This window comes from Macrobrachium nipponense, chromosome 26, assembly GCF_015104395.2.
Source record: "Macrobrachium nipponense isolate FS-2020 chromosome 26, ASM1510439v2, whole genome shotgun sequence".
NCBI lineage: Eukaryota > Metazoa > Arthropoda > Malacostraca > Decapoda > Palaemonidae > Macrobrachium > Macrobrachium nipponense.
Genome location: NC_087215.1, coordinates 65,681,094 through 65,692,738, shown reverse-complemented (window position 1 = coordinate 65,692,738; position 11,645 = coordinate 65,681,094). Strand labels below are relative to the sequence as shown.

The window sequence follows — 11,645 nt, the reverse complement described above, 5'->3', positions numbered from 1 at the left end:
TGACTGACGGTAGTCAGACGAAGTTTTATCTCGGGGATCTACTGGCATACAGAGGTAAATCTGAAGAAGCTTTGAAACACATTGAGTTGCCTTTGGAAACTCTACAATGCAACACAAGATCATGTCAAAACGAAGATCATTTTAGAGCTATTGAGAAATTTCTTTTGGACATAATTAGTGCACTTCAGCGGTCGTCTGAGTCTAAGGAGACGAATCACAGAGGTTCCAATCATATTCCTGGTTGGAATGACTTTGTAAAGGAATTCCATCATGAAGCACGGGATGACTATTTAGCATGGAAGGAATCTGGTAATCTAAGGGAGGGATATTTCTATGATAAAATGAAATTTTCTAAAGCTCAGTTCAAAGGGATGTTTAGATTTTGTAAGGAAAATGAGGAAGAAATTAGATCAAATAAAATTGCTACAAGTCTGAATGGGAGTATGAAGAAATTTTGGAGAGAAATAAATAAGAAAAGAAAATCCCGAACCTTCTTACCTGACATAATAAATAATGTGAGTGGTTATGAAAACATTGCCGAGTTATGGAAAGAACATTATTCTGAGCTGTTTTAACGACCCTACTCATCCTGTTCCAGACCCAATGGAAAATCAAGGTCAGCGAGATGTTACAGGGACAAATGTCAATTAAATATCGAATGCTTTAAATTCTTTGAACACTTCAAGTAGCCCTGGACATGACGAGCTGACTCTTCAGCAGTTAACTGAGGCTCATCCGGTACTTAAGAGTTTTACTGTTTATTCGTCACTTCCTGTTTCTGTCATTCCTACTTACCGAGAGCTCTTATTCTGGTTAAACTCTATCCTTTGAATAAAGATAAAAATGCGGACCACAGTGACATTTCCAATTATAGGCCGATTGCTCTAGCCACTGTTATCTCAAAAGTTTTGGAAGCGATTATATTGGAGAGATGCAAAAAGCACTTATGACAAGTGACAACCAGTTTCGCTTACAAATCCAATCATGGAACGGAATGCCAGTTCATTTTCTTAAACACGCTAACCGAGGAGTATAATGCTCGTAAAACACCTGTATTTGCTTGTTTCATGGATATGTTCTAAAGCCTTTGATAAAGTGTCTCATAAGATGTTTGTTTGAAGTACTGTCAGAAAGAAATGTTTCCTTGCTATATTATTAAACTGCTCGTGAGTGGAATAAAAATCAGCAATGATTGTCAAATGGGGCCATGTATTTTCGAGTGAATTTTCCACTTCATGTGGAGTGAGACAGGGAAGTTTACTTTCACCTTACCTGTTCAATGTATATATGGATGACCTCTCACATAGGCTGAGTCAAATTAAAGTGGGATGTTATTTAAACAACATGATTTTAAACCATTTGTTGTACGCTGATGATCTTGTTTTATTTGCTCCTTCAGTAAGTGGGTTGCAGCAGCTTATAAACATTTGTTGTGATTTTATGTCTGACAGACTTCTATTGTTAAACGTAAGGAAGACCAAATGTACAATTTTTTCTAAGAGTAAGATCTGCCCAAGTAATATATCACCTATTGTTGTTAACTATGCACATATAGATTTTGTACAGGAAATAAAGTACCTAGGTTATTATCTTACTGCTCAAAATTCGGACGATGCCCATGTAGAATATTTGAATAGAGGTCTATGTGCAAGGGGCAATATGATTTCAAGGAACTTTTTTGAAATGTAGCGAAGATGTCGTCAAGAAAATGCTTCTTCAGAGTTTTTGTACAAGTTTTTATGGCTTATCTTTGGTTGTCAGAGCGAAACAACGAACTATGAATAAGCTGAGAGTATGTTACAACGATAGCCTACGAACTCTTGGGCATTCCGAGGCATGCAAGCGCATCCGCTCTTTTTGTGGCTTTTAGCCATCTTTTCAAGAACTGAGACGCAAAACCATAACATGCTACTTGCAAAGGCTGAAGAATTCCGAAAACTGTATTATGAAGAGGGTTGCCCACCCAGTTGACTTGCAGAATTCAATTATTTTCAAATACTGGAAAAGCCTCATTTGTGCTTAGTGCATTTGGTGCGCTCCTTATGCAAGAATATAATATTTCTTTGTTTTGTTCTGATGCTAGATACGTATGTGCCCTTTTAGTAGGAAGAATCATTTAGCTTCATTATCCGCATCTCATTCATATCATAATTTTTCACCTCTGTTTCATAATCATTTCTCATACTTTAAATTTTGTCCTCTTGGAGTGTGGAGACTTTTTTTATATATGTTTGTGTGTGTATATGTATGTATTTGTCTATGGCCTTTTAAGTCCGAAATAAAGCATTTGAATTTGAATTAGAATGAGCGACAGACAGACAGAACGAATCCTCAGTGAGAATGATCTCACGAAAATCTCATTTTAATGACAGTTAAATGACTGGCACAAAGAATAACAACTCAGTAAGAATGAATTTCCAAAAATCTCTCATTTTCATAAAAATTAAATGACTGACACGAATGAATGAATCGTCAGTAAGAATGAGTTTACGAAAATCTCTCCTTTTAATAAGAATTAAATGATTGACACAAAAGAATGAATCGTCAGGAAGAATGAGTTTACGAAAATCTCTCATTTTAATAAGAATTGAATGATTGACACAAAAGAATGAATCGTCAGTAAGAATGAGTTTACGAAAATCTCTCCTTTTAATAAGAATTAAATGATTGACACAAAAGAATGAATCGTCAGTAAGAATGAGTTTACGAAAATCTCTCATTTTAATCAGAATTTCTCTTGACAGATGTTCTGTAAAACATTCTCGGGTGAAACACCTGCGAATGACTGATGTAAATTTTCTAAATAATGTATTTCAGTTATCCTTGTGGGTATGGCACTGAACCAATGCTCACTTTCAGATAACGGCTACCAGCAATAAACAGACAATTACACGGTAGCCCTACTCCTCTGAGGTTTTTCGGCAGAGAGAGGCCTGAATATTTCAGCACATCCGCTGGAGCTCCGACCTACGTCTGGGAATACAATGATAGAATAGCAAACTTTAGAAATTACAAGTTCGAACAGAGTTGGGACTGACTGCCTCTCTAATTCAGGCGTTCCATTTAATCTTGATGTATTTTGGGCCCTTAAGGCAAGGAAATGTGGGCTTTTCTAAGTCGCCAATGTAAACACTGCCTCTCTAAGACAAGCATTTCTTTAAATCTTGATGTATTTTGGGCCCTTAAGGCAAGGAAATGTGGGCTTTTCTAAGTCGCCAATGTAAACACTGCCTCTCTAAGACAAGCATTTCATTTAATCTTGATGTATTTTGGGCCCTTAAGGCAAGAAAATGTGGCATTTTCTAAGTCACGAATATAAATACTTCGGTAGGACCTTCAAAGATCGGCTGTACTCGTAATATTTGTGGATGATGGGAAAGAAACAAAATACAAACGACCTTAAACTATAGCTACTAAAGACCATAAAAAAAGCGGGTTACTCAAATGCTAGAAAAATTAAGTTCCAAAGGACGGTCCCGGAAAATCCCATCTTCCCTTGAAGTGGGTTATTATTTGAAACTGTTGATATGACCATGAGATAACCACAGTACAGCTCATGACGGGAAAACGAACCATTAAGCCATAATATGTAAATGAGAATAAACTAAGATAAGAAAATTATCGCCTTGCGCTTGTAAACATGAAAAACGAAGAATACAACATTAAAAATGTATGGCTTACCTAACGAAAACGCCGATATAATAAAAGGTCGTCTATGGCACAAGACAAGAGCGTAAAATAGTCAACTATTTATATGGCAAAATCAAGGTTAAGGAGGCGTCGTGAAATAAGAGGGAAATGCGAAGTTGTCACATTATGGTTCCCCTGATTTGAACGAGAAATCTGCTAACATGGATTGATCTCGAACACGTGTCGAAACATGAGGGAAAGATACGAGTACGTGAATGACATCGAAAAATGAAGGGGAAAATATGTGAATTACATCGAAAAATGATTGGGAAAATGTGTGAATTACATCGAAAAATGAATGGGAAAATATGTGAATTACATCGAAAAATGAAGGGGAAAACATGTGAATTACACGGAAAAATGAAGGGGAAAATATGTGAATTATATCGAAAAATGAAGGGGAAAATATGTGAATTACATCGAAAAATGAAGGGGAAAATATGTGAATTACATCGAAAAATGGAGGGGAAAATATGTGAATTACATCGAAACATGAGGGGGAAATATATGAATTACATCGCAAAATGAGGAGAAAACAAGTTAATTACATCGAAACATGAGAGAAAAATATGAGTTACTCGAAACATGTGGGGAAAATATATGAATTACATCGAAAAATGAGGGGAAAAGACGTGAATTACATCGAAACATGTGGGAAAATATATGAGAATTACAGCGAAACACGAGGGGAAAATATGTGAATTACATCGAAACATGAGAGAAAAATATGAGTTACCTCGAAACATGTGGGAAAATATATGAGAATTACATGGAAACACGAGAGAGAAAAAAATATGTGAATCACATCCAAAATAAGAAGAAAAAACATGTGAATTGCAAAGCTAAGAGGAACACTTACCCTGTGCTTATCTATATGGAGAGGGCGAAGGTTTGGATCGTACAAAAGCAAGGACGGATCCAGGTTGATTGGGCTCTGGCGTCGTCCATTGCTGCAGAGGGACCATTCGGGATTGATCAGGCCCCAGAATTGTGGCCCTGTGAACGAAGCAGGATAGAGAACATGATTACAAGGTAGCCACTCTTGCGACTGACTTGCTTCCTAGCTGGTGTGTACAAAATGGTGATTTGGTGTTAATATGCCAAACTTCAGAAATGTGTTGGAGGGTCAGTTCAGATTTGTTTTGAGGGGACATTATCCAATCAGTGTTACTTTTCGATGAATTTGAAAGGTTAATTAAACAACTGGAATTCCCTCCAATTCCTCTCTCTCTCTCTCTCTCTCTCTCTCTCTCTCTCTCTCTCTCTCTCTCTCTAGCCCATATAAAAAGAATGAAAACTGTGTAAGCAACTGAGAGCTTATTTGGACCAGCTTTCGCGGTTCTTGGATCTTTCCTAAATAGGGACCCCTAAGGGTTTTCCGTGGGTCGTTATCTACGACTAATATTTCTTGGAAGTCGTTATCTTTATGATATTTACAGCCTTTTGTTTATGATTTTAAGGTCATCCTCAACGGGGCTGTACTAGACACGCCGCAAAGGTGGATACATACCAGGTTAAAAAAAACCCGGTGGGGAGGGGGCCGTTCACTATCCAAAATAGATCCCGGCTCTTATACCAAATTTATCCACACTATAGCTCGAGTATATATATATATATATATATATATATATATATATATATATATAATTATATATAAATATAATCATACTCTTTTCAGTGACATAAAAGAGGAGGATACAGTAAATAAAATGAATAAATGAAATTTCTTTAAATCAAACAACGTTCCAGGGCGGCAACCACCAGAACTCACATAATACGTTCGTAACACAACAGAAAAATGGAAGAAGTAGGAGAGGTGTTAAGAATGACCCTACAAAGAACAAAGCAGTCATTTCTGATTGATTCAACTGACAGAGCTCAACAGGTGCGAATGGCTACTTTTGTACATAAAACTCTGGTCTAACTTTATCACGCTGTAATCTGAACGTATGAGAATGACAATGTCGATGTGTGAAATAACGCGTTCAATTTATCACGCCATAATCTCAACAGGTGAGTAGGGGCGAGGCCAATGCATGAAATTTTGCACTGACTTTGCACTGACTCTCCCAATCTTTGAAAACAAAATGTGCTAACTTTGCCATGCTATGATGTCAACAGGTGAGGATGAGTCAACACCTGAAAGTCGTCTTTACTAAAGTTTGAGAATATAATAGAACGTTACTATTCAAAAACGATAATACATTCTGCTATTTATTTCTTTTACTGATTAACATAACATGGAAGACTTTTAATATTTATGGTTTATTTTTTTAATAATGGAAGATAGTTCGTGTTTGGTATACCTTAAGTAGCAAAGTAATAAGTAACAAACAAACACACACACAAAGACACACACACGCAGTACACTTACACTTACGAAAACGGAGAATCATACGAAATAATATTTATTTTTTTATCTTATCCGGATCCCATATTGCAGGCAGAAAAAAACGCCACAATAGGAATGATGATGAAGTCAAATGCCCTACCATTCAATTACGGGAATTTTGGTTCAAATATCGCTTTTTCCTTGGGATATAAAATTCTTCAATTTCATGTTGACGAAATTCTTTGTAAGACTGAGGACTGACTATCAATATTTGAAAATTGTAAAAACCTTCTGTTGAATATACGTTTTCAAAATATATTTATTTTTTGTCATTAAAACTGATGAGCTAATTCTGAAGCAAGGTCTCGGGGAGCATAAATCACTAATACAAAAAATAAATCATTTCCTATATCCTGCAATAAATAATACTATGAAATTATTTTGCGAGGTATTTCTGTATTTCAAAGATGATAAAATTTCGTCTCGTTAAGGGTATGATATATAATGTTCTGAATGATTTCAGAGTAATTCAGATGAATCCCCTCCCCCGCCCCCCGCCTCTCTCTCTCTCTCTCTCTCTCTCTCTCTCTCTCTCTCTCTCTCTCTCTCTCTCTCTCTCTCATGATAGAAAATACCTAGACAATATACTATACTAAAAACTTTCTGAAAATAGTCAGGGGGGAAAGGTAAAGTTAATTCATAATTTGCTGTAATATGTTGCCAGGAATTTGTACGTAATACTAAATACTATAATACTTAATTTCATCAGCATAAAATTACTATCTCAAGAATTCTTATAAACTCAGTCAAGCACATGTCATTGTAACAAAAAGGAAAACAGTCGATTTGGATTTAACACTTGCCCACACCTTTCTCGGAAACCTACCGTCGTAAAGGTCCCAGAAAATAATTACTAAGATAAAAATCATCTTAATATATCGTAAACATTAAAAAAAAGTCCTTCAAAATAACATTGAAACAGTGAGACCAGGTCTTCCAACCCCAACATAAACTGGACACACGAGGAAGGCGAGAGGATCAGTAAAAACAGGAGAAACGAATTCCTTTAAACGGCTCCCCCTCAGTAGCAGTCTTTTTCTCTTCCTCTCGTCTTATTGGACTTCTCTCTCTCTATCTCTCTCTTTATCTCTTTCTCTCTCTCTTTCTCACCGCCGTTCGATTTCCCGCAGTTTTATTGCTTTCTCGTCACTTCGAGGTCTCTCCTGTCTTCATCTCGCGGCAAACTGAGGCGCCACTATCAGGCAAATATCCTCAAGCAAACATTTTCAAGTTTGTTGTCTGGTATCGTTTCCCATTGCGGCTCATAATTCAATAGACAGAATACAATTTAGGCCGAAGGGCCAGCGCTGAGACCTACGAGGCCATTCAGTGCTGAAAGGAAAATTACGAGTAAGAGGTTTAAAAGGTGTAACAGGAGGTAAAACTCAAAGCAGTTGCACCATTATTGTTGGAAGAGGGTGGAAAGTAAGAAAGAATATGAATGGAGGTATAGCAAAAGGAATGAAATGTGTTGCAGATTGGAGGAGAAGGGATGCTGTAAAGAATCTTTAAGTAATGCCCACGGTGTCCCGCATGAGGTGCACTGATGACACTACCCGCCGACGGAGACTAATTCTTGAAGAAGGCTTTTATTATTAACCTCAGATGCTCCTGCAGATACAGCTACCATTATTTTCCTTTGTATGGGTCCCAATATTATCACAAAATACAGCCTACCATTCATGTGCGCCTGGTTATATACCATCGTTTCGACCATTCTCTCCGGACCTTGGTTCCGAGTGCCATCTTGTGGAACTTTAAACACCACACCTACACCACAACCGCAGGTAGCGCCTCAGCGGCGTGGTTGGTATAGTATTAGCGTCCCACCCCGGTGGTCGCGGGTTCGATTCTCGGCCATTCCATTGAGGAGTGAGAGATGTGTATTTCTGGTGATAGAAGTTCACTCTCGACGTGGTTCGGAAGTCACGTAAAGCCGTTGGTCCCGTTGCTGAATAACCACTGGTTCCATGCAACGTAAAAATACCATACAAACAAACAAAAACAAACCACAACAGCAGGTACCACCAACCAAGATCTTACAATTCCCACTCAGTAGACGTCGCGCGCCAAACACACGTTGAAAATGGCCCGTTTCAATGACAGGCGAACAAGAGGAAGACTTCGGGGGCATTACCAATGAACAAATAACGGCCAGAGGGCATTCTCGCTTTATTGAAATTGAATCGCGCCCAGCCCGCCCACAAAAGAGTCTGAAGAGGTGATCGCGGACTCGCGAAGAGAATGAAGAATAAAAAAGAAAGGGGAAAAAAAAAATAATACCTTCGTTTTCAGACTTACGGGTCACGTTTCCTGATCCAGACGTTGGGAGAGTGGTTTTATCTAACGTTCAGCTGTTTTCCAGAGCTTGGAATATTTCCTTCTTTTATTGTTGGGCGGCTGGAGCCTCCGTTTGAAGGTGGTTTGTGTTTCATCAGGCTGGTAATTAAGGAGATTATGAGTTATTGTGTGGAAAGGTTCAAACGTCCTTCTGCTTGTGCTGAAGGTCGATCGTTAATTCCTTTTGGGTTGATTTTTTCTAACATAATTCATTTTTCTTCTGTATTGTGAGATATGCATTCATTTCATCAAATAGTTTACGTTACTGAAGTCATTTTTTTATTTATTAGTTAACGAATATATATTTTCTTTTAAGCCGAGGAATAAAGGCAAGGCTTTACTGTTTTCTACCTTAACTTAAACTTAATTGCAGCCAATTCCTGCAAAATATACACTGGTGACAAAGACGAAGTTGTTGCAGAACGAAAGGTCAGAATATGGCAAGAGCAAAATGGAAGCACAGATATCACAGCCCCTGAGTATAGAGCTGGTCATCTTATGGTATTACTGTTAAAAGTAAAGACAAAATTGCTGCATAAGAAGATATGAAATTGAATTATAAAATAAAAAAAGCTTTCGTGACAGACCACCGTATTTTTGTGCAGTGGAGGCCGAAATATACTTCGAAATACGCAGACGAAAAAAATATATCTTTGGTAAAAGATTACATACAAAAAAATAAATATAATCTTTGACGTAAGTAACGTAATGCTGAATTCTGGCAAAGAAAATTATTGAGAAAAACATAAATAAATAAACAACGCCCTTTTGGGTTCCACTTCCGGTCATTACTTTGTTTATCGACGATTTTCTATTTCTATAACAAAAGGCTGCTTAACAAAAAAAAGACAAAATCGATACCAGGCGCTCACAGAAATTTCCAGTCACGTACAAATAGCCCCACGAAATATCTGTGCCCGCAGGTTTACAAACCGGGTTAGGGGCAACAAATGTCAATAAATGTCAGTCAGAACACCGACTGATAATTACAGAGTAGCGAGCAATGGTGGGCATTCGAAATAAAGCCTCAACGCAGACGAGAGCAACAGATCACTTACCAAACACGAAGTTCCATTTGCTCACGTTCACCGGTACAGGTGACGTCATCGCCATACGAATGCGCGTTCCAGCCACATATTCCAGAATTTGGAAATCCCTTCCTGCTGCAGTGTTCCGGCCTGGACTACGAAAGGGCTCTAGGTTTCACGCTTTTGGCCCATAGCTGTGAAACCCAAACTATAGATGAACGCCCGAACGAGTCAAATGCGTTCAGATGGACGCATCTCAGAAAGCGCCTGTCACTATGGACACATTAGCTTGACTGATTTAGTTAATTAACCCACGTAACTGGCGTTGCAATACACATGGTCATCGACAGGGAGCTAAACTCCACTATGGAGGTCAGTACCACAACAAACACATTTAGTACAAATGATTATATCTACAACTTACTATCTATAGCTACGTTTATTTGACTGATTCACTGATTAATACGAGCATCTGGCGTCACAATACCAATGGTCATCGACACCGAGGTATATGCTTCAATGCCAATCAGTTACATGATGGAAACGTGTAGCGTTAATGATTTTGTTTACATGCCCCTATCAGCTAACCTCCATATGGAAAGGTCCGCAACAAATGCAAAAAATATACATATATATATAAAAAAACACTGATCTCTTTACTATCATATTTCTTTTCATATATAAATTTTGATGAATCGATGTACTGCATACAGAATTATTTCGTTTTTACGAAAACCAGACCCAACAATTGAAAAATGTATATTTGGAAAACATTTGGACAAATTAAATCCGAAAGAAATGCCTATTAAGCGCATGCCACACACCCAAATTCGCACATATTCTTTTTTATTATTTTTCTTTTATTGCATCCATTATGGAAGGGATGAGCCGCAGCGAAAAATCTAAATAAATATAAAACGGTGAAAATTTTTCAGTGATACTCAAATGTCAGCGGATCTGACAAAAGGAAAATGCTATTATGCTTTGTAATATTGATTGATATATTTCCAGCCCTTCTACAATGCGAGTCACATACACCGGCTGGTGACAGTAGACAAATTTCACTCACTGATGGAGAATCAGATTTAGTGAGGATTCGCTTTCATTGTCGTGCACCAAATTGTGCCATATATACACATCGGAGTGCGTCCCTCCGACAGTTTGTAGACATGCACGTTCAAAATACACATCACGAATTTGACGTGTGTGGTTACTGTTCGGTCATCACGAAAAGAAACTGGATTCTTAAAGGGAAAAAAAGAGAAGGAAATTGTGAATAAATTACTCGTAGTTTTTTGTGTTCATCACGAAAAGAAGCTGGATTTAATGGGAAAAAGGGAAGACAATTGTGAATAAATTACTCGTAGTTTTTTATTTTTTCATCACGAAAAGAAACTGGATTCTTAATGGGAAAAAAGAGAAGAAAATTGTGAATAAATTACTCGTAGTCTTTTATATGAAACACCTATGTAACAGACTAACAGTTTCGGAAATTTCTATAAAAAAGGGGAAAAAAATTCAATTACGGTAAGAGCTCGTCAGGTATTCGCTTGGTTTGGATTAAGCCGGGCTTATGCCAGGAAGGGTCCTCCTCCGAAGACAATAAAGTGAGAAATGCAATAAGAGGTCTAGCGTAGACTCTGGACTCTCCTCAAGCAACAAAGATCAATAAATTAATAACCTATTTAACAACCCCCCCCCCCCCCACCCCCACCCCCCGAAAAAAATAAATCTTAGCCCATAAGAATACGGATTACTTACTTTAGAAGGCAAATCTGGAAACCTTTCATTTGTTCGTCCCTTCCTTGTGAAATCAAAGTCTTTGAGAAAGACCTCCTTATTCCACTTTGTGATGAATTCTAGGAAACTTAGACTGTCAAAATAAACACCGGGTCACTTCTGGCCACTCAGCTCTTATTAAGACAGTGAAAAGAGAGAGCTGAAGTGGTTGGACAGCCAGGTAAAGAGATTCAGAATGAAGTATAAGGATCCAGGGGTGAAACTTAAAAAAAAAAAAAAAAAAAAAAAAAGCCAAAGTTGCACTTGCAATGGTTAGAGAGGTTGGTCAGCAAGATTGGAGGAGGATGAGGGAACGAGAACTTGTTGATGAAGATGCATCGGTAGACTATGAGGATGTATAAAACAAGGCGACTAAGAGACAAAGGAGATAGCTAAGGATTTAACTAGGTGTGATG

The 11,645-nt window shown here is 37.8% G+C and overlaps 1 protein-coding gene across 3 annotated transcripts in view; it reads right to left on the bottom strand.

The window, feature by feature from the left end:
- Window positions 1-11,645, bottom strand: part of LOC135200354 (carbonic anhydrase-related protein 10-like) — a 535,334-nt gene that overhangs the window by 297,146 nt on the left and 226,543 nt on the right. For all 3 annotated transcript variants that reach the window (XM_064228945.1, XM_064228943.1, XM_064228944.1), the window contains one exon: window positions 4,550-4,686. In XM_064228945.1, the coding sequence (XP_064085015.1) occupies window positions 4,550-4,686 (137 nt within the window). The remainder of the gene's footprint in view (window positions 1-4,549; window positions 4,687-11,645) is intronic.